Here is a 24,592-nt window from a genome sequence, read left to right on the forward strand (position 1 = left end):
AGTTTTTTTATATCTTTCTCTGAGCATTGATACTGAATCTTTTCTTTGTGCCCAGCAGTATGCTAGGGGAGTATAGCATTCATGGTCAGGAGTCCATGTTCTGAGTCAACATACATGGGTTCAAAACTCATCTTCACCATTTAATTTCTTTCAGCCTCAGTTTCTTCAACCCTGAATGTATAATAATAGTACCCACCACATAAGGTTGTTACAGTGATTATATGAGGTAAAGCACTAGGTGAAGTGACTATTGAGTAAATGCCTTATTATTTGACATAATAGGAAATATAAGACCTTTACTCTGCTCTCAAGAAATCCACAGTCTGTTTGGCATATAAACTATATACTGCTTAAACGGCTTGGGGAATCCATGAAGAAATATGGTGAAAACTACCAAGGATGGACGTAGATCTCATAGCAGTTTTAATGGAACAAGTGAATTTACAGTTACTGTTAAAGAAATTTAAAACCACACCAATTAAGAAAAGGAGAGAAAGAGCTTCTTGATTAAGGAAAATGGAAAGTGTAAACATGTTTAGTCAAGATCTAGTAAAATACATGGGAAGTGACCCAATTTGTCTGGACTAAGCAAGGAGAATCTTTTTACTTCCACTTCCATTTGAGAGAACCAAATCAGAAGTAACTCTTAAATGCTATCTTTATAAAAGATATCAAAACATTGAAGGAATGTTTAGTGAGAACTCAGTTTGTGGCAGAGATAGGCTGTACCTAAGGCCTCAGGACCCCTGTTTAGGACTGCACCCTCCCTGCTTCATGGGGGTTGGGAGCAGCCACATCATGGGGCAGGAGAGCCAGACTCCAGTCTCCTCTATTGCTCTTCCTCAGCTGTTGGGCTCAACTTCCTCGCTCTTGCATTTGCTTTGCTTCCTGACTATACTGCTTTCCCTGGCACTTGTAAATTTCCCAGCACTTCAGTGAAGAGGAAATGACCTGATTTCCGAAATGACCAGTGTCATTATTGGGCAGACACTCTAGCAGTGAGACCAAGGTCCTGTTTTATACGCATAATTTTCCTTTTTCTTCAGTATTTCTAAATGCTTAGATTTAATTCCATTTGTAGGATATTTATCAACATGTCTTAATGCCAATAGAATCCAAACTCAAATTTTGACTGGGGCTGCATTTATTGATATATAACACAGTGAGTCAAGGATTTTTTTAATCCTCATTTTCCTGTCTTAAGTAGTGAGAGACCACTACTGTGGTTACCGTAAGGCCGTTTGGAGACCCTCTTTAACTTCCATTCCTTCCTCACTCTTTATCCTCATTCCTTGCTTACCTTTTTTCTCCGTAACATTTGTAAAATACCATATATTTTACTTACTTTGTTAAATGCATGAATGAAAGGTAGCACCATGAGAGTCTTGTTCTCTTGAAAAAATTAAGTTTATATGGTTTGATGATGAATCTCTATTATTAGACTACTGGGACCTCATAAGTAAAAACTGCACTTAGTATAATTTTTTTAAAAATTCTGTTTTGGAAATTTTTAATTTGCTTACAGCTTTTAAAAAATTCAGAGCTTTTCTATAATGAGGTGCTTACCAGACCTAATTTTTAGTCACCCTAGAAATCATGAGTAATCCTGGGTCTAGTTTAATTCCATTTTAAATGTAACTCAAAATGGTTATTTCTTGTTTTTTGACATTTATAATAGCTTCTTTATAATTCTTCTGTCTATAAACTGTTTTTGCTAGTAATGGTTATAGCTTTGTTGTAAGCCTTTTTGAATTGAGAAATATGTGGCTTTTTTTATAGTCCTCCTTTGTGACTCGTGGTTTGTAATATTTACGGTTCAGCTAGTGTCTCTCAGCAATTATTTAATTGGTAGTTTGTACCTATATTGACACTCAACATATAGGGGCTAGTTTAATGGCTGTTGTCTTTGCTTGGAAAATTAACATATCAAAGGGGCACAGCCTAATGATAAACTGTGAGGAACTGTACTTGTGTTTACTTTTATTTCCAAGGTTAATTATTGGTTTTTTTCTGCACACTTTTGATATTTAAAAGAGTCCCAATTGAGAATAGGTATATAAATAAACCACCATGACCCAACCAAAATGGTAACTCTTATTAGTAGGTGTGTCATTTGCTTATATATGGTTTAGATTTGAGTTTGCTTTAATAAAACCTTAAGTAGTCATAGATTGAAGGACTAGAGAGATAAATATTGGGAATTTTCCTAATTGAAAGACTTTTTATTTAACTTCCATCATTTATTGTTCTTATAGTCATTCCTGCATTTGCTATGTACCATGTCCCAGACACTGGGGATACAAAAACGAACAGCAAAAGCTCCCAGCCTGCGTGGAACTTACCATCTATTATAATTATTATTCACTTTAAGGCATAAGAACCCCTTTCTGCTATAGTCAAGTGTTGAGCCAAATCCACTGTTAAATCTCTGCAATATATCAAGGCCAGTATAGCCTGGCTATATGTATGTCAGTACACTTTATAAAGGTAGTAGGCAATATTCTTTTTCAGCTTCAGCAGATTCGGCATCTTCTCCTCCATGTTAGCCTGCTGCATTTTCAAATGGTGCAGATAGAAAGTCCTGAAAATGTACATTTGTACATTTTTAAGTGTCCCCTACTCCAATGTAACCACCTCCTGTTTTCCAAATGCTGCCATTAGTGGTTACAATAATCATCTGTAATGTTAGCTTCTAAGAACCATGGTACAAGAGCTTCTTTTATAATTTCCCAGATGGGAAGGAACACATGCACAAGCCTGTTAGAGTTGCAGACACTGGAAACAGCACCGTGCGGGTTGTATTTTTGGAACTCTGGCTTATTTAAGCACTCAAAGTCAAACTTAGGTATCCATTAGGAATCAAATACCAATTCGAGGAAAACTCATGCCACTCCAAGGGGAATAAGTCATATTAAAGTAGTTTGTGCAAGGAACTCCAGGAAACAACCATTTTTATATTGACTAATGTTTCATGTACTCTTTTTAGGATGCCGTGATAAATGCTGATTATAGAAACCAGGGTCATTCCATTTGTTTGGAGGACTGTCCCTAAGCATTTCTGTTTTTTACTGAAATAGTAGTGAAATGAGAAGTTAAAAAGTAGGAGAGAGAAATAATTATAAATTATACATGGGCATATAGAATGAAGCTGCTAATTAAAAGGTTTTCGGTGGCCTTTGTTTTTCGCAGGGTTTTTTTTGTTTGTTTGTTTTGTTTTGTTTTTTTGAACAAGGGTTTTGTGACTTGTAGTCAGAGCCTTGACCTTTAACAAGGAAACTTAATCACTGGGGGAAGGTTTGTGAAAAATCAATGTTAGTTTTTCTTTTTATTGGCTTTCTTAAGGTGACCAATCTAATTCTAAAAAGGACTACTTCTAAATTTAGATCATAACATGAATTTGTCCCTCTAAATATGATTTTTTCAAGCTGAGCTTCAACCTTAGTCTTAGATATTTCATGAGTTTGAGTCATATAATTATGTAGTTTGTATTTGTTAATACCATGTTTTTAAAATAAAATTTTTAAAAATTATTCATCCTTGTTTTACAGAAAAGAATATTCTAAGATGAATAATTTATCATATGTAAAGAGGAGAAAGCCATCGGTAAACTCAGACTCTCAATCTTGGCTCTCTTGTCAAAACCCCTAGTTCCAGGGAACTTGGTGTTTTACGGGGGCAGGAGCAAGGAGTCAGTACTCAGTTTCTAGACATCACTGAGACAACAAAACTTTTGTAAAGCAGGTTCCTGAAAATAACTAGGTGTGGAGAATAAAGTTTAGGAATTAACATGAATTTGTTCAATAATTTATTCATTCAGCAAACACTGAGTAGCTTCCATGTTCCAGGTACTGTATACTAAGGTCTTCCTTTTACGTATTTCTTCTATTGTACCATCTAAAAATATATATTTCAGAGCTATTGAAATGTACATGTAAAAATAAAATTGTACCAATGTTAGATGAAAAACTAGGGAAATAAATAACCTCAGTTATTTTGACCAGATTTAACTCTAGAGACATCTAAATTTTCTGTGATATCAGAAGATCCCTTAAAGTAAAACGTCAACGTTAGACTAGGAGAAAGTATGTTAACATGCGAATAGACAAGGGCTAATAAACCTAATAAACAAGCAGTAACAAAAAAGTCTAAGAACCTGAAAGTAAAACAGGCAATGGATTTGATCGGAAAACCGACAGAAGAAATGTAAATGACAGTAAGCCAAGTGAAAAGTTGCTCAACACTATTTACTGAATCTGAATTGAGACACCATTTTCCAGCTGTCAGATCGCCAGCGCTGAGTGGAAAGGAGAGACAACAGCACTGTTACTTAGCTATCCAGGATGGGTGGAAGCAGGCTCTCATACTGATGAAAATCCATGGGTCCAAGTGTGAACTGTTAAAATTTTTAGAAAAATAATCTATTAAACTCTCTTAAAAGGTAAAATGTTCATAACCTTTGACCCAACCAGCTCAGTTCTAGTTTATTAAGAAATATAATTCCCACCAGTAAAGGATTACATATGGATATTTACTGTAGCTCAATCAAGTAGCTAAGAACTATAAACAACCTGAATGTCTGTGGCTAAGGGAATGATTTAATAAAAAATAAATTCATGCCATGGAGTATTATGTGGCTATTTAGAAAGCAACTGGTAGAGTGATGAGTATAATATCCCATTAGGGAGAAAAACCCGAAGAAATGTTAAAGAGCTGTTTGTATGCAAGCGTGTGTATATTTGTGTATGTTTTTATGAGCATAGAAAGAGCTGTTTGAGGCTACACACAGTTGATAGTGGTTACCTTGAAAAGTGATGGTAGGAGAGCTTTTTACTTTATAAACTTCTGTATGATTTAACTCATTACAACAAGCCTAAATTTTATAATGTAAAACCAGAACAACAATTGAGAAGTTAAGAAACAAAGATTGAAAAGGGAGGAGGAAGTGGCCACAGGGAGTGGAGTAGATAGACCAGGAAAGTATAGCTTCTTAGAGGAAGAGAAGAGAGGATTTCCAGAGGAGAGAGATCATCCAGGTCAGACAGTGTTCAGAGAGTGAGTAGAACAAGGCTAGAGAAGCATTTTCTGTGTTCAGCGGGTGCCCTGGGTCAGAGCAGTCCTGATGGGTCGGAGGCTTATCTGCTGGGCTAAGGGAGTGTGGGAGAGACGGAGTAGAGACAGAGACTGTAGACAGTTCCTTTAAGCAGTCTGTGAGGGGGAGGACAGAAATGAGGGAGAATCCAGGGGATTTTACTTTTATTTTTTAAGATGGAGAGACTTCTGGTCCTTGTCCCTTTGTAAACATGCCACACTTGTGCATCCTATAGGCACAATAGAAGGCAGAGCGAGGAGACTGACGGTGTTAATGCTGAGTGGGATGAGTGTGATGACAGTTCCCAGGATGCCAGGACAGAAGGGGTGAGGTTAGCTTTAGACAGAAGGAAGGACGTCATATCTGAGGTTCTCAATGTTCACAGGCAGTGGTTCTTAAAGTCTAGGCTGGGACCCTTATAGGATGGCTGCTGAGCCCTCCTGGGACTTATGAACTAATCCAGAAACATAGGTTAGTTCTCACTAGTCCCTGTGGATGAAAGGTGCAATTCTATTAAATTAAAAAAAATTTATATTTGATTTGGAGCCATTACCCACCAAAAATAAATTATTAAGCATTGCTAAAATTTAGTATTCACAAATTAAAATCACATGCTACTAGAATTTATTCTAATTCAGTATTTTGTTCAGAAGTCTGGCAAATACTCAGTGCTTGGCAATAATTGTAAAGTACACACACAGTTGTAGGTCCCACAGTTTTGATTCAAGACACTTTGGTGTGTCATCAGTGTTGGCTTGAATTGATTATGACATTTGACTGCTTCTGTTTTTGCTTTTTGATTATAAGTTACAGTTTAGCTTTATCATAATCAGTTTAATTTATTGTTGGTTGTTTAGTTAAAATCTCAGTGTTTCTTAATACATACTATATTTGGATCAGTGATATTTTGTCTTATAATATTCTCATAACTAGACTTAAGATATGTATGTCTTATGGTTCATAGATGATTCATCCATGATCATATGTAACCCCGCCGTTTGCTTGTATGGTGGTGCACTTCAAAGTGATATGTTTCTTGGCAAATTTTGCTATTAAATAACTTACAACATATATGAAGGTAGATATAATAAAATTATTGGGTATTTTAAGTTTTTTCTGTTGTCTTATGAAATAAATCGTATTTATAACTCATCATTTTTATAAATCAGAAGCCATTTACAAATATATTACATAAATTATAAGCCATTACATATATTGCCAGCAACATGTTTACTGTGATTTGTTGACTGTGTTTTTTGTCTAATTCTCTGTTATCACCAGAGTCGCTTTTCCCCTCTTGGAATGTGGGGACCAGTAGATGGGTGAGGGTCTTTCCTCCCTGCTGTAGGCTTTGGTCAGAAAGGTTGGAAGCCTTCACTGTCTGGGAGTGACTAGGTATGTGGCCAAGGGTATACAGAGCTGCTAATCCAAATCCAGGTCACTCACACCTCCAGCCTAAATGACAGTGGACTGTGAGCTCGTCACCAAGATGTTACGAGAGCAGGTACTGATGACATGGTTTTTCACTTCCTGTTTAAGGATGTGAATGAAGACCCTGGAGAAGATGTGGCCCTCCTTTCCGTCAGTTTTGAGGATACTGAAGCCACTCAGGTGTACCCCAAGCTGTACTTGTCACCCCGAATTGAACAGTAAGTGTCAGCATCATTCATTTTCTGTAGCCTGGTGCTTCTTGTTAACCAAACGTATCTTGCTAATTGTTTTGCCACTCTTGAACTCTTAAAATGATTTTTCTTTATTGACTTTCATTTTCTTAGGAATGAATAGTATTAGGAGTTTAGATTGCAGAGTAAATGCAGTTGGTATTTGCCACTGCAGGCTTTGGGTGAGTCTTGGTTGTGTAATTTGTAATGTGAATACTGTACCTTGCAGAGAGATGAATAGGCAGACTGAATCCGAAATCATGACCCTTTCCAAATGTTCCCTGGGCACGTATGGTTATCACTTAAAGAGGACTGATGAACTACATCCTAACCAATTTCTTATGTATTTGTAACTATTACAGTTATTTGTAAAAATGTACCTAGTCTCTTGAAAATATTAAGCAAAACTTACTCAGAAGTTAGTAAAGGTAATATTAAAAGCAGATAGCTTAAAACGATGACATGTTTGAATTATTTGTCTGAGTCAAAGTAGCTCCATATAATTTTACACAACTTTCAGGCTACATGGTATAAGTAGTTTGTGATCACATTTGTTTTAACCAGATAACTTTATTGGTAATGAATTTACAAGGAATAGCCTCACAATGTGCTTATTGTTGGCTAAAATGTGTTAGTAGCTTATTTTACTTCAAAGGAAACTCAAGTTCATTGAAAATAGATTGTAACCAGATTTGCTTGGGAACTTCTGACAGGATAGATTTTTCATCAGCAGAGAGTTTTTTGCAGACTCTGATTGAAGTGTATTATTAAAATTCTCTGTAAGTCATAGTCAGGATTGGCTGATTTCTGTCTGTGAGTTGTGGTCACCATTCAACATTCATCTACGAAGCCATTTTTGCCCCCTCTGACCTTAGTTGCTCTAACTCATGAATCATAACCATGCTGTCTCACACACTGATATAAGACATAGTTGTTTATACTCAAATATGGAAGATTATGAGCGTCAATCTGTAGACATGTTCCTTTTATTCATACACCTCTGATAGCACCTAGAATAGAATTTTACAGTAGCCGGTGCTCAACAAATATTTTAATTTTTAATTTAAAACACTAACCCATATCAGTAAATCAAAGTGTGCTGGAGGCAGCACAGTGAAGTGGTGACAAGTACGGCTGTGTAACGAGCACATCTGGTTTAAACCTGGGCTCTGCACTTGCCAGTTGGCAAAATGTCGAACATCTTTGAACTTGTATTCTCATCCGTAAAATAGGGATAATAATACCTACTTCCTAGTGTTGTTTTGAGGCAAGTAGTTGTTTTGATAGCAAGTACTAGCTGTGAACGTTATTAGTGTTGATATAGTTGACAGAAGAAGAATGAGTGAGGGAGTGATGAGCAGGACAAGTGTGGCAGACAGAGAGAATTGGCTAATAAGTGAGCAGTTACTAGTTTTAGAGTAGCTGCTCAGTATGTACGTAGTGAGTTAAGAAAGTCTTTTGGTGATGTGAAAAGAGATAGTAATGAGACAATCCCATTAGCTAGGTAATAAAAATGTTAGTTAAGCTGCAATCAAGAATCTACCAGCTCTGAGAAACAGTTTTCCCAGCTCCATGTTATTCTTTGAAGTTCTTGCATCTAATTTGCAAATAAGCTTGTTAATAATGTATTATTTCCTCTAAAAATCTAAGATGTGATGTGAAAAATGATTAGTGCAGGATATATTTTAAAAATTATTTCGACTTCCTAAAATCTAGCTTTCTACGTTTTCTTCCCCTTTCCTTTTCTGATGAGAACTGGTCATAACATACCTTTCCCAGGCAGTTTCTCATTGCCCCTCCTGCGGCCTGTCCTTCACCCAGACTCTCTCACTTGATGTTTTCTTAATTCACCTGTATTCTCTTGCTTCCATGCTTTTGCTTAAGCTTATAGCTCCACATACCATGCCCTCTCTAATGCCCTCTTCATGCTGAAGTATTAAACATTCTGTAAGGTCTTATTCAGATGTCATCTCTACCAGCCATTTTCCATGAGCATAACTTAGTCTGGCCTTCCCCTTAACCTTTATAATACTGAATTTGTATCACTCTTATGATCTGCTCACCATAGATTTAGTTAGTGATGTGCATTTATTTTCTATCTTTTACTAAACTGCAAGACACTCAAGGGCAGGGAGCACGTCTCCCATTCCTTTAGAAGCCTGATTGGCAGTATTCTCGGTCCATTAGTAATTCTCACAAGAAAATTAGAAAGTGCTGCACTGAGAGCTATTATATTTTTTCCTTGTTAGTAAAATTTCACTTAGTAGAGCTGTATTAGTAATACCAAAAACAAAACAAACAAAAAAAAATCATGAAAAGTTCTTATATCCTTAAGTAGAAGTACAGATGAGGTTTTAGAGAAAGGTTAAATGGTTAGTGGTCAGATTGTGGTATGAGTTTTCTAAAGGCTTACATATATGCTAAAGTTATTAATATATTTGGTTAACTCTTGCAGAGTTCAGAGTATAGAACAGAAGCAATGCCATTTCAGTAGGGCAAAGGTCATAGGAAAGATATTAACAACCGAGGGAGGAGATATTGGTCCTATAATAGATATTATGTTAAGCTCTCATTTCTTTTCTGTGTTTCATACTACCCTGTCAACTCTTAGTTTTCCAAGCATTGATTATAGACTCAGACTTGGAGAGTTCTTTCAGGAGTCATGGGAAAAGCATCCCATGTGGACCCGCCCAAAGCCGATGCCAGATGCCTGCCCTAGCTGAGGCTTGTACTCCTTTTGGCTTCTGCTGTGGCTCTTTCGAGGAAGTCCTGGGCCCCATGCAGTGGATTTGACAGGCAGAGGCCCAAGTGAGACCAATAGCCTTCTCCGATATTAGGTAAAAATTGACGAGTAAAGGTCACCATCTGATCTCCATGGGCATGGGAAGATACCTCGAGCCTGGGAGATACCCCATATCAGTAGGGCTAATCTGTCTTGATCATGCAGTGGGCAACGATATTATGCTCACATTAACTAGTCTCAGAAATAGAAAAAGGCTACTTTAGACTCTTGCCTTTATATGTAGGAAAGGATCAATTTGTTGCATTCTAAAGATTTCTGGGGGACATGGATATCAGATGTCTTCAAATTTGAAAATCCCCACGAAAAGGAACATCTGTCAGAGACATTGGGTAGAAAGCTCCCCAGGGTATTATAATTTATGAAGCTCTGAAATGCAAACCCACTTCAGAAGTCCTGCTGTCCCCGGGGCCCTGGGATAGCCATCTGTGTTTGTGGCGGCGCTGGGACACGTGACTGCACAGCTTTATGGCGTTGGGATGCACATTGCTTCCTGGTCTTTCACTCTGGCTGTAGAAGGCTTGCAACGTAAACGTGTCTGAGAACTTCCTATTCTCTCACACAGGCACATTAATGAAATACCCTTATTTCGGGTGGTATACATTTGTTTCCCAAGGGACCCAAATCAGTCCATTGAATGAGTTACTGTTTATTTTTTGTAAAATAGTGAGGTATGCAAACAAAACCTAGTGGTCAGTTATGCAAAACTGACATTGGTTCACTGTTGGGGAGAGGGGAAGGATCTAGTTTCCAAAGCAGTTGCCATTTTTTCCTGGCAGGAAAGCTGGAATTGTATGGTTACATCATCAGAGCTGGCACTAGGCACACCCCACCTTGCCCTCCTCCTCAGACTGCTGGCAGTTCCAGCGGTGACACTGGAGGCTAACCGGGCTGTGCAGCTCTTCCCTGAAAGGTGTGGGCCCTGTTCTTGGCGGGAGCTGGCCTGTGGGAGTGGTTCGAAGAAAACCAGCTCATCACTCCCTGTGCTGTTCCCACTCAATGCATAAAAAGAAGACTATAGCCCCTTAGGCAGACCAGGTGACAACTTTCACAAGTACAGAATTTGTTTTTAGAACTTTTTGTTGTTGAGCTACAGTCTGCCTTTGAAAGAAGTGCTCAAGTCTTACCAGCCACAAACGCTTACTATTAGCGAGGCCTGTCGGCAAATAAGTGCATTCATCCTTCAGGGACAAGAACACAATGACTGGTCACAGCGAGAAAAGACCTTCTGCTATGTGCTTTGGTAGGTAGCAAGATAAACGAGATATGGCTTGTGCCCTTAATTTACTGATTATAAAGTAAGGGAAATAAGAACAACTATGACAAGTTCCAACTCGTGCTTTAGTAGAAAAGGCACAGTAAGACTTGGCATCGGAAGCGCTCTGTTCCTCCCCTTACTGGCTGGCAGTCTTACTCCAGATACTTGACCTTTTTGAGCCTCATTTCATCTTCTGTAAAACACTTCAGTATCATCTACACCAAGGGGGGGATGTGTATGCAAGTTCCCACTGGAGTGTTTGGCACATGGGGGATGCTCAGTTAGTGCGTCGAGTTATATAAACACCTAAGATGAGACTTACTAAGTCCTGTCAGAGTTCAAGGGAGAGAAGGAGATTACATTTCCATTTGATTTGGTGGAGAGAGGACTTCGATGGCTCCTTCAGTGCAATGTGGCTTTTCTAGAGATTAAACATATACTGCTGCAACCATAATAAAAGTGCATTTGTTTAGTATTGTTAAATGTTCAGACTGCTTTTCACTTTACTGTCCCATCTGATCGTCATGATAGTATTCCTAGCATGTGTTTCACGATACATCTTTTTTCCTCCATTACCTGGAATTCTTAGACCTTTTCTGCTCTCCTTTGCTGCCTCTACTTCCTTTTTCAACCCATTAAATTATGCTAAATTATGTTTCCCTTGATTCCATCCCTAGTGCTCTTTTGCGGCCTTACCTCTCTGTGGGCGACCCACAAATCCCCACTTCTAATCCCAGCCTTTCCCCCTGTCGACAGATCTGCCCTAGCCACCTGATAGCTAGGTCCGTCTGTGTGTTCAGGTGACACTTCAAATTCATCGTTTTTCCAGTAAACTAATGTTTCTGCTTCACAACCTTGTTTTTATTTATGTCACTCATTTTCTGAAATGCCCAGGTATCCACATCTCAAAGGCATTAGTCAACCTGTTGTTCTGTACTAGAAATTTTCTCTCCACAATAGCTTTCATTTATGTCATTCCTACTCTCATTTTCTAAATCAGTTCTTTAGGTGCCATGTCTCCTGATGGCCTTTTAACTCTTCTTCCTATTTCAGTTTATCCAGCTTAGAACTGTCACCGTTTTCCTGAAGCAAGTTTGAGTCATGCAATGTTTTTTCCTTGCTCAGCGTCATTACCAACTGGGTTACACACCTCTCAATCTGACATTCAAAGTATTACCTGCTGCAGCCCTGACTGACCTTTCCGCTCCACTCTGGGTTCTGTACGTATCCTCTTGTTCAGCCAAAGTGGGGTTTTAGGTGATTTCCTGTGAACATACCTGTGTTTTTTCACTTCTATGCCTTTGCTTGGGCTGCTTCTTATACCAGAACATTGAATTAATTTTTCTCTCCTGTAGGATCTGTCAGTTGCCTCTCTTCTTTGATCTTCTCAGTCACACTTCCTCCACAGAACTTTTCCTGACCACTACCACCTGCCTCCCCAACAAGACTGCACTTTCTTCTCCTGTGTTTGTGCCTCTCTTGTCATATTGTTCCATTGAGGACGATCAACTCCTTAGGGCGGGCCTCTGTTTCTATCAGCTGAGGGCTGGTGAGACACAGCTCATCTCGTCCCAAGCTGGCCCTGCCCTGGAGTCCTGCCTGAGCTCGGCCACAGCTCCTACTGTGGCTCCCCAGTGGGGCAGAAAGCTTTGAACTTGCTGCGTCCTTTGCCTGCAAAGGCAATACTCCCCACTCTCGTTTCTCATTGCTGTCCCTGGTGGCTAGCCAGCGGGCTTGTTTCCATAGGGACCCCAGTCATGTTTCTGGAGGTGGTGCTTTCCATAGGGACCCCAGTCATGTTTCTGGAGGTGGTGCTTTCCATAGGGACCCCAGTCATGTTTGTGGAGGTGGTACTTTATTTCATAGGTATGGTTTATCAGCTGACTCCTGGAGGTGGTACATACAATTTTGACCTCATGTGACCTCTCCTCTACTGCTGTTGTGGCCTCTCAAGCCTTCTCTCCCCCTTACCCCACAGTGTGCCTCACACTGAGAACATGTGGACAGCCTGTAATCCACAAAGGAGGGAGAAACTGAAACTTGCTTGGCTAAAGGGCCTGGGGAAAGGGTAGGGGAGCCAACAATTAAAATAGTGACACTTAGAATTATGGGTGACATTTAATGAGATTATAGACATTAAATCCAGATAAATCAGATAAAATAGATTTTTTAAAGCAATAAACAAATTCAGTGTTTTGTGATTTTATTTAATTTTTTTTTTTTTTTTTTTCCATTTTTCTGAAGCTGGAAACAGGGAGAGACAGTCAGACAGACTCCCGCATGCGCCCGACCGGGATCCACCCGGCACGCCCACCAGGGGCGACGCTCTGCCCACCAGGGGGCGATGCTCTGCCCATCCTGGGCGTCGCCATGTTGCGACCAGAGCCACTCTAGCGCCTGGGGCAGAGGCCACAGAGCCATCCCCAGCGCCCGGGCCATCTTTGCTCCAATGGAGCCTTGGCTGCGGGAGGGGACGAGAGAGACAGAGAGGAAAGTGCGGCGGAGGGGTGGAGAAGCAAATGGGCGCTTCTCCTGTGTGCCCTGGCCGGGAATCGAACCCGGGTCCTCCGCACGCTAGGCCGACGCTCTACCGCTGAGCCAATCGGCCAGGGCGATTTTATTTAATTTAATACTGATTTCAACATCTGAACAGGATGGAAAATTTTCATTTTAGATGTTCAAAGATTTTTTTTTAGAATAATTAGAAAACTTATATAACTAAACACAGATAGATTTGAAAGAAAAGATAATTCTTGCCTTTTTTTTTCAAACCTACATCAATTGTTTCAAGAAATGAGACCCCAAACCTCCTAGGGTGATTTTGTATTAGGATAAGTAATAGAACATCATAGTAAACATGGTTTAATTTAGCTTCACTAATATTTACTTGAGTCACTGAGATAATCTTATAATAAATATTGCATCCTGGAGGGTCCCCCCACTTTGATAAATATACACTTCTGAGTACGCTGAGACAACAGCTGTCAGTAGAAGACGTGCACTTGCGTTTAGTGGAGTGAGCTGTCTTAGCCTCTAGGGACTTGAGATGTTCGTTTTACTGGTCTGGGAGCAGGGCCAAAGGGTTTCTTCGTGACTTAGAATGGAATTCTGAGAAGTAAGTTCAGCAAGTTTTCATTAGCGAGTTTGGCGTTTTGTCTTGCCCGTGCCTCCCAAAAGATTAAGAGCTCAGCCTGCACTTTGAAACATTACAGAAAGGAATCAGAACGGAATTTAGTTGAGGGAGAAAATCAATCAGCCCCCAAATACCATGTTTTTGGAAACATTCTGGTATAGAACTCCCATCTCCCCAGCCGCCTCAGTTAGTGACTTATTGATGTTTTTTATCTAGCTTTCTTTTTAGTCAGAAAACTCACATTTAGAAAAAAGATGTACATATGTCTGTGAGAAGTCAAATCTCACTGGTATATGTTTCTTAAACTTGTTTGACCCGTGAACTCTTAGATTTATTTTGTGTCTGTGGGCAGTGCTGTGCCTTCTTTCTCTTTAATGATATCCTCTTCTCTACAGTGTAAAGATTAACTTAAAACTATTGTTTTCTTTTTAAAAATCAGGCCTAGCATCTTTCTGCTAAACACCTTGAGGGTTCTGTGCAGTTTTTTCTATAATAAAGATGAGAAATTCATGGTTTTCAGTTCAACACTATGTCTCAACAGCAGAGCTCTGCACCCTGAGTATTACTGTTTTATGTAGTAATGTTCATTTATATTTATTCACAAGTAGGAAAATACTCCTCATGGAAGGTCTGAAATGAGGAATGGTGGTTAACAAAAACATTAGGCTGTGTTGTAGGTAGGAGTAGAGAAATTATGAAGTGGGAGAGAAAATGGCCTAGAGTATTCCAGAACTGATGGAAGTACCAATCCTCAGAAACAGGAAGTACAATGAAATTCAAAGAGGCTAATAAAAAAGAAATGGACACCTAAACACATCATCTAAAATTGCAAGCCACCAAAGATTAAAAACATCCAAAACTGACACATTATGTTTAAAGGAATAGCAAATTGAGACAGACCTCTTTGAAAATATGATGAGAGACTTGAACTTTACCCCCCCCCAAAAAATGTACAGTCAGCAAAAGTTTATATACAGTTTTGAGAGTAACACACCTTCACTAGAAGCCAATTCTGCATTTAAGGCTCCTTGTTCTAGATTTCAGTCCTGAATTTTAGCCTTCTCAAATATCTCATGCTAGAATAACCCCTGAAGCTTCAACTTTAATATCTAAAGTGAAAATTATCATCCAACACTGCCCATCTCCCCTTCCCCCAAATCTGTTCTTCTCCATTGTTCTTTATTTTTATTACTTTACCATCCTAGGTATTCCAGCCATGAAACCTAAGTATCCTAGTTTTGACCTTCCTCTTGCCCTGTTTCCCACATCCTAACAATGGCCAGTGGAGTTTTTCTCCACGGTATCTCTGCTTCAGCTCCTCACTCTTCCCCCAGCCCTGTGTCAAGCCTCTGCGTATTTTATTCTTTGCCAAGTTACTCTGAGGAAAGCAGAGCTGAGTCCATGTTACTCCCTTGCTCTACTGGACAGGCAAGTAAGATGCATGTCATGCTATCCTGTTTGAGGAACCTCAGTGCCCACCACGCTCACACCCCAACTGTACACTTGTGTCCCAGACACCGGAACCACAGGTGGTAGAATCAGGGAAATTTTCTTAATTGTTTTAGAATTATAGCTCTATTTGTTTTAAATGTTTTGTCCACTATTATTAGGTGTTTTGTAGTAGCAGTACTCTAGATTATCTGGTTGACCATACCTTGAGATGTCCTTTTGCACTGTGGCTTGTTCCAGTATTCTGCAGAGACCAACTGTGATGTAGATGTGCTCTGAATGATGTTCTAGTGATAGTTTGCTGTGTAGCTATTGAAACTCTTTTCTGTTCTTCCTCTTGTAGTTTTCAGTAAACCTCTGTTCTTTGAGATGACGTATCTGAGCTACTGTCATCTTTCAGCTGGACCATTGAAATGCTCTGGCCGGTCTTGGCATCCACTCTTTCCCCACTTCCGTCTAGTTGCCGCATGTGGGCAGAGTGGCCTTTCTAAGACATCTCTGATCTCATCATTGTCTTGCTTAGAAGCAAAGTTCATTATCTTTCTTCATAAATGATCACTCATCAGCTTTATCCAACTCAGAGCTTTTTCTCCCCAGCATATTTTTAAAACTATCTATATCTGGTTTATTACCAAGTTCTAGCATATTTTTCCTCATATTGTCTGAAGTCTGAATTCCTCCAAGTCTTTATTTCCTCCTATCCTATAGTTTCAGGTCCTTCCTCTTTAATCCTTTTTGTCAAACGCTGGATGGAAATGGGAAGTAATGTGCAAAAATGGTGGCATGAGATTATATTATGAAAGAGATGGTTGTCAACATGATAAGGCAGTTATTCCTATCCCCCTTCAAGTGTGAGGACTTATTTTTAATGTCAGAATCTTTTACATGAGGGTGGAAGGAGGGTTGCCTACGAAGAGGCCGCACACGGAGAAATTTTTCAGGATAATATGTTCTGTATCATGATGGTGGTGGTGGATATACAACTTTTCACAGTTGTTCAAACCCTTAGAGCTGCACATCACAAAGTGAATTTTACTGAGGGTAAAAAATAAGTTTTAAAAATACCATATTTCCCCATGTATAAGATGCACCCTTTTTTGAAAAATTTGGGGTCTAAAAACTGGGTGCATCTTATTAGAGTGGTTGTGGCATTTCAAATGTCATGGATGGAACTAAGGACGAGGCAATACATGAAGACAGTAATTTGTCATCAGACACAGATGAGGACAAGCTAATGGATGGGAGTTTTGACAGTGATGAGGAGTTGTATGAATTTTATGATGAATAAAACTTGAGTTCGATAATGTTTTTTTTGTGTGTGTGTGACAGAGACAGAGGGAGAGACAGAGGGACAGATAGGGACAGATAGGCAGGAAGGGAGAGACAGAGGGACAGATAGGGACAGATAGGCAGGAAGGGAGAGAGATGAGAAGCATCAATTCTTCATTGCATCTCCTTAGTTGTTCATTGATTGCTTTCTCATATGTGCCTTGATGGGGGTTGGGGGATACAGCAGAGCAAATGACCCCTTGCTCAAGCCAGTGACCTTGGGCTCAAGCCAGCAACCTTGGGCTTCAAGCCAGCGACCTTTGGGCTCAAGCCAGCGACCTAGGACTCAAGCTGGTGAGCCTGCGCTTAAGCCTAATGAGCCTGTGCTCAAGCTGGCGACCTCAGGGTTTCGAACCTGGGTCCTCTATGTCCCAGTCCGATGCTCTATCCACTGCACCACCACCTGATCAGGCCTGAGTTCAATAACTTTATGTAATACATTTTTTTCAAATTTTGGGCCCCCAAATTAAGGTTCATCTTATATATGGGGAAATATGGTATTTCACAGGCCAAAACAGGTAGACGTAATACATTTTAACATTTCTTGATAATGAATAATGATTTAAATGCTTTTTAAATGAACTTATATTTTTATCAATTACAAGTGTGTGTGTATATTTGAAAAATGGATAAATATATATATACATTTTTGTGTGCTGTACATATGTGGATATGTGTATATACATGTAGATATGTGCCTGCATGTATGTGTATGTGCATACTACACCTGTTTTATTTATGTGATATCACACACAACACTTATTTGGTCTTCAGATGCTTGATGTCTAATAAATTAGTATACCTGTTATATCAGGTCTAAGGCCCTTAGTGCCATGAAGCCAACAGATTGGGAACATTTGATATAAGGGGAATATAATGAATGACCATTTCCCCAAGAATTCTATTGTTTATGTTTATTGATATTTGCTTAAATAAGAGTACATTTTAACTTTCATGCTCTCAAAATAGCTAACATAGTTCTCAAGTTAGGAAGCAATTTTAACCTTATTGTTTTGTCTCAGATTGGAATGACAGATCTATGAGGAATGCTGCCACTTGGACTCCTCTCTGCCCAACAGAAACACCTGGGTTTCTTAATATAGCCAGTGGTGGGGACAGAGCAACTCCAGACAGAGCAGGGATCCAGTGGACTGAAATTAACACTTACTTTGGAGCTTTCCCCGTGTGTTTGGGCCTTGACCCCCAGGAAGCTCCTGTGGTCACAGCACCTCCTTTTCCAGGGCTTCTGGCTCACAGATGTTCCACTGTTTTCTCATGTCTCTCTATATGTTTCTGTCTACACAGAGACCTGTGAATTGGCCTATTACATTAATATAATATCTTTTACTTAGTTTTCAGAGCAGAATGTGGGTGTGGATAGGAAGATATGTTGGTTGGGTTTTAAAAATATAGTCATTCTACCTCATCTTCTCCCTAAAAACGTATATGGTTTGTTATGTCCTCAACATGATTTCAAGAGGTAATTATTTAGTACCAAAGTAATGGCATGGTTCTTGATTACAGTGTGTGGTGTAAGGAGGTAATGACTAAGGCTCCCACTGCATGAAGTGGAACCCCTTGACACTGTCATTGGAGGAAAGGGCTAACACCAATGTTGTCAGATCTTACTGTGTGAACTTTTATTAAAGAGCACATAATTTGAGTCTGGTAGGTCAGATTTTGATTCCCATAATATAGGGCTAATAATTATATTAGAGTTTTCTTTACTTGTTAAAATTCAGACACACTATCTTACCCTAGAAACATTAATGACTTTAATGAATGGAGAAGTTAGTTTTTTTTTTGTTTGTTTTTTTTTGTATTTTTCTGAAGCTGGAAACAGGGAGAGACAGTCAGACAGACTCCCGCATGCGCCCGACCGGGACCCACCCGGCACGCCCACCAGGGGGCGACGCTCTGCCCACCAGGGGGCGATGCTCTGCCCATCCTGGGTGTCGCCATGTTGCGACCAGAGCCACTCTAGCGTCTGAGGCAGAGGCCACAGAGCCAACCCCAGCGCCCGGGCCATTTTTGCTCCAATGGAGCCTTGGCTGCGGGAGGGGAAGAGAGAGACAGAGAGGAAGGCACGGCGGAGGGGTGGAGAAGCAAATGGGCGCTTCTCCTGTGTGCCCTGGCCGGGAATCGAACCCGGGTCCTCTGCACGCTAGGCCGATGCTCTACCGCTGAGCCAACCGGCCAGGGCAAGAAGTTAGTTTTAAAACAAACAAATGATGAAGTCTGTTAGTCTGTGACATTTTCTTTAATTCTTTTTTTATTATTCTTTTATTATTATTATTATTATTATTATTATTGATTGCGTTTAGAGAGACAGAGAAAGGAAGGGGGAAGGAAGAAAGAGAGGGAGAGAGAGAAAATCTCTCATTTGTTGTTCCACTTAAGTTGTGCATTCATCAGTCACTTCTTGTATGTGCCTGACCAGGGATCCAACCTGTAACCTTGGTATTTTGGGACAATGTTCTAACCAACTGAGCTAACTGGCCAGAGCTTCTAAAAAAGACAAAAATCTGCTACCTTGCCAAATTTCAGCGAAACCAAACCATGAAGTTGAAGAAGGTATACATCAGTGGAAAATTTATTTTACTGACCACCTTTTCCGCCCCTCTACAAGCAAGGGCTTTCCCCTCCCACTTTGTAATCCCTCCCTCCCTTCCTACTCCACCCCAATTTTAAAAAGTATGATGTAAGATTGGGTTGTTTTGTGCCAAGTTTTCATCCTGGAACAGATTTTTATAGCCATGTTTCTCTGAGAAAGAGTTTATGACTAAAGGATGACAACACTTTCATGTTCTCTTCTGACCTAGTATGGTTTTCCTAACTTCAGCTTTGTTGAGTTTAACATAACCAATTTAATCTGTGAAAATTACTTTAGAAGCTTTTAAAGATTCATTAACTACAATATCATATATGATTCCTTAGAAAACAGATTATAGAACATATTATTATTTTTAAATTTTAGATTTTTCTGCTCATACAAGAAGAAAATCCTTCAAAATATTTATTGTAGATACTATTTGTTTTGGCTATTATTTCCACTCTGGTAAAATTATTCACCAATGACCGACTGTTTACTTTTTCTTAAAAATACAGATAAACTTGGCCCTGTTTGGTCTCAGTAAGTAGAGAAGTTAGTGTTAAGAGTCTAAATGATAGAAATAACTGAAATGGTCATTAGTAGGGAAATGACGTAAAATACTTTGGCATAGAATGAAGCCATAAAGAACAAGCTAGGTTTCTATGTGCTCACAGAGAAAGATTTCTGAGTTTAAGAAAAAGAGCAAATATTAGAAAAATGAGTAGAATCATATAATTTTATGTTAAAAAGTTCAGCGTCCAAACCATAATATATATTTTGTACAAGGGTATGTTTATATGTGGGTGTGTATGTGTATACTGGATACCAATAATAGCTGACACTTCATGAGCACGGATGTCATGTGTTTTAAGTACTCTGTCTATACCCATTAACTCATTCAGTCCTCACAGCAACCCTGTAAGATTGGTACTACTATTGTCCCCATTTTACAGATGATGAAACTGAAATTCAGGAAGGTCAGATGCTTGCCTGAGCCACACACCTAGGCAGGTGGTGGTACCACCATTTGGATCTAGGCAGTTTGACTTTAACAGAATTGAGGGAGAGAGCAAAGAGAGCTTTAGCCTATTGGTAATGATTTAATTTTTTTCAGGGTGGGTCTATTTGTTTTCATTATGAAATTAAAATTAATTTATAAAAAATTTAAAAAGGACATATTGGAATAAATTTAATAGATATTTGATGACTTAACGTACTTTTTGGTGAAACCTGTTTGCTGTATATATTAAATGCTATTTTTAGTGGGGCTTTGAACATTGGACAGTTGTCTGAAGTATTATGCTATGATCCCTTTCATCTATTGCAGGGTTTCTCCGTCTTGGCACTATTAGCATTTAGGGATGGATAATTTTTTTTCATTGGGGGGGAGAAGTGCTCCTGTTCCTTTAAAGATGTTTAGCAGCATCTCTGACCTCTATACTCTAGTCATGATAATCATCAATGTCTGTGGTGTCTCCTGGGCAAAGGATGTGTGTGTGTGTGTGTGTGTGTGTGTGGCATAGAATCATTCCCAGTGGAGAACCACCCATTTACTCTCATTGTCCTTTATAACCTTTCAAGAGCCTATTTATATACCTGTGCTAGATTTTAGAAGTATCTTGAATTCATACCATTGAACTGTTTTTCTTTAGTATCCATAAAGATTGTCATGCCTAGGTCATGCACAGCAATTAGAATTTGAAGCAAAATTTTGGACCAGTTGGTTTCCGGTTGTTACCCTGTTCCTGTCTTACCCCCAAACTCCAAGCCCCAGTATTTGCATATGCCGTGTGTGCTGTACAGCCAGCTTGCTTTTAGAGTCCGTACAACTCACTATCTACTTCCTCCCCTCCCTGAATCTCAGGAAGGAGGTCCTCAGCTCTACACTTGGTGCCATATTTAAAGTGTGTTTCTCCATTTGTATCTTAGATCTTTTTCCTACATTCCCTCTGCAGACAAATATTTCCTAATCCTCAGTTTCCTCACAGACTTCATTGATCTGAGCAGTTTTGCATATTTACATTTTAATTTTTATAGCCATATTGGAAAGGTCCCTCAACATTTTAGTTCTAAAGATTAACATCTCCCAAAGGTTAACAGGCCACAAAGCCCAATTCTGCCCTTTGCCAAAACTCTCAGTCCTTGGGAGATAAATGTTGTTCAGCCAGTCTGCTCTCTATAGCCCCTTTACCCTCTGTCCTGGCCCACCCACCCTTTCTTTGTGATTGAGTCTCTAGTGAGATGCGAAGGTGGGCACTGGTTAAGAACCTGCTTTGCAGCCCTGGCTGGTTGGCTCAGCGGTAGAGCGTCGGCCTGGCGTGCCAGGAGTCCCGGGTTCGATTCCTGGCCAGGGCACACAGGAGAAGCACCCATCTGCTTCTCCACCCCTCCCCCTGTCCTTCCTCCCTGTCTCTCTCTTCCCCTCCCGCAGCTGAGGCTCCATTGGAGCAAAGATGGCCCGGGTGCTGAGGATGGCTCTGTGGCCTCTGCCTCAGGTGCTAGAATGGCTCTGGATGCAACAGAGCAACGCCCCAGAGGGGCAGAACATCGCTCCCTGGTGGGCATGCCGGGTGGATCCCCGTCGGGCGCATGCAGGAGTCTGTCTGACTGCCTCCCCATTTCCAGCTTCGAAAAAAATGAAAAAATAAAAAATAAAAAAAATAAATAAATAAGAACCTGCTTTGCAATCGATAGATTAGGGACTGAGGCCTGACTGCCACTCTCTGGTGGTGTGAACTAGTGTAAGTTACCTCACCTCTATAACACAGTTTCTTCATCTGTGATCCTCCTAGATTTTTGTCAGGATTGAATGAGAGACAGTGTATAAAGTTTATTTTAGCATAGTGCCTGGCACATCACAAACACCTGAGATGTAGTAAGTTGCTGTTATTTTTATTGTCATCTCAATCAACATCTTCCTCATCTTCCTCCTGCTCTTGAAATGTTCATGGACTCCAATTTTTGAAAGGTCCACTACAGATGCTATGCACCAAGACCTTAGGTAGGATCAGTCATCCAAATCCATTTAGGGTAAGCTAGTGGGGGGAGATGTCAGAACAGAAATCTGAAGGGAGGGACAGAAATGAACTAAAGATTTCTCTAAGGGAGCAACTCTTGACCTTTTTTGTATCCCAATCTCATTTCAAACTTGAGAATCTAATGATAACTATTACAACCCATAGCTTCTTCTACTCCCAGATAACTTTGTATATTCATCATAAGATTCACAGACTTTCTTATATCTAAGCCCAGGCCTGTTAGGGATATGCTGACTCTAAATTAAGAACCCCTTCTCCACAATTTCTTATTGAGACCAGTGAGATGTCCACTGGCCACCGCAGTGGATAAGTTGGCCAAGGACAAATGTCACAGACAAGAGCAATCCAGCAGCCACTGGGCACTGTGTGGAGCATGTTCAAATGCTATTTTATTCAATCTGCACAACATGAATCACTGGCTCTCAGTTACATATGGGGATATTGAGGCACAGAGGTCAAAGGTCAACAATGAGTATGTGGCATCAATAGGATTCATACCTAGATCCATTATCTTCCAAAGCCTTTGCTCTTTTATACTACCTAATGCTTCACTGGAGGGGTAGGGCCCAGACCCCTGAGGGCAGAGGTCTGCCCCAGAGCATGTCCATGTCTGGAACACCTGCATTAGTATGAGCTTGGGGTTTAGTCAAAATTGGATTCCTGAGCCCAGAGAGACATTCTGAATCTAAGGTCTGGGAGTAGGTTCGGGGACCTGTGCTTTTAACAAGTAGCTGGTGATTCTTTTGCCCACGAAGATTTTGAGGGCCACTGGTCATTCTAATGTGATATGGTTTATAGAGAGTTGGACAGAAACGAAGGAGAAAGACGAAGAGCCAGGCAAGAACTGAGAGTGTGCCCCTGCGCATGCTCACATCTTTAAATACATAGTACTATTCTTGCTTCATCTTAGCCCTTGCTGTTTGTAATCTGGACCTTACACTTTTCAGCTAATTTGGTCCAGCCTCTCCCTTTCTGGAACCCTGGCTTTCTCTTCTTGACTTTCACGGCCTCTTGCAAGTTGTGTTTTCTGCCAACTTTTTGATGACTTACCCTGCTTAGTTAGGCCCACAGAAAAATGTACTGTATCTGAAAACAAATTGTTGCCCTGATTTTAAGGCATTCTGTCATTCTTTCCCTCTTGTTCACTCCTTTGCCTTAGCCTACTATTCTTTTATCTTTTTGAGCTATAATCTATATACTATACAGTTCGCCTATAATGTATACAACTCAGTGTTTTTGAGTTTGTTTACAGAGCTGTGCAACCTTCACCACAATTTTAGCACACTATCGCCCCAAAAAGAAATTCGATACCCATGAACAATCTCTCCCCATTTCCCCCTAGTCCCCAGCAAACACTAATCTATTTTCTGTATTTTTGTATTTACTTATTTGGACATTTTATATAAATGTAGTCATATGTGGTCTTTTAAGACTGACTGACTTCTTTCACTTAGCATAATATTTTCAAGGTTCATTCATGTTTTATTGTATTCCAGAACTTCATCTCTTTTTATTGATGAGTAATACTCCATTATATGAATATGTCACATCTTATTTATCCCTTCACCAGTGAATGGACATCTGGATTGTTTTCCGTTTTTGTCTATTATGAATAATGCTGCTACGAACATTTATCTTACAAGTTTTTGTGTGGACATACGGTTTCAAATCCGTTGGAGGAATATCTACTCAGATCTTTTGCCCATTTTAAAATTGGGTTATTTTGCCCTGGCCGGTTGGCTCAGCGGTAGAGCGTCGGCCTAGCGTGCGGAGGACCCGGGTTCGATTCCCGGCCAGGGCACACAGGAGAAGCGCCCATTTGCTTCTCCACCCCTCCGCCGCGCTTTCCTCTCTGTCTCTCTCTTCCCCTCCCGCAGCCAAGGCTCCATTGGAGCAGAGATGGCCCGGGCGCTGGGCATGGCTCTGTGGCCTCTGCCTCAGGCGCTAGAGTGGCTCTGGTCGCAACATGGCGACACCCAGGATGGGCAGAGCACCGCCCCTGGTGGGCGTGCCGGGTGGATCCTGGTCGGGCGCATGCGGGAGTCTGTCTGACTGTCTCTCCCTGTTTCCAGCTTCAGAAAAATGAAAAAAAAATAAAATAAAAAAAAAATAAAATAAAATTGGGTTATTTTTAAGAGTTCTTTATATATTTTGGAAACTAGATCCCTGTCAGATACATGATTTGCAAATATTTTTTTCCCATTCTGTGGGTTGTCTTTTCACTTTCTTGATGGTGGTCTTT

General features: G+C 40.1%; 1 protein-coding gene across 2 annotated transcripts in view; it reads left to right on the forward strand.

The window, feature by feature from the left end:
- Positions 1 to 24,592, forward strand: part of BABAM2 (BRISC and BRCA1 A complex member 2) — a 406,860-nt gene that overhangs the window by 218,613 nt on the left and 163,655 nt on the right. For both annotated transcript variants that reach the window (XM_066266796.1, XM_066266797.1), the window contains exon 7: positions 6,629 to 6,738. In XM_066266796.1, the coding sequence (XP_066122893.1) occupies positions 6,629 to 6,738 (110 nt within the window). The remainder of the gene's footprint in view (positions 1 to 6,628; positions 6,739 to 24,592) is intronic.

Source organism: Saccopteryx bilineata, chromosome 3 (assembly GCF_036850765.1).
Source record: "Saccopteryx bilineata isolate mSacBil1 chromosome 3, mSacBil1_pri_phased_curated, whole genome shotgun sequence".
In the NCBI taxonomy this organism is placed as follows: Eukaryota; Metazoa; Chordata; class Mammalia; order Chiroptera; family Emballonuridae; genus Saccopteryx; species Saccopteryx bilineata.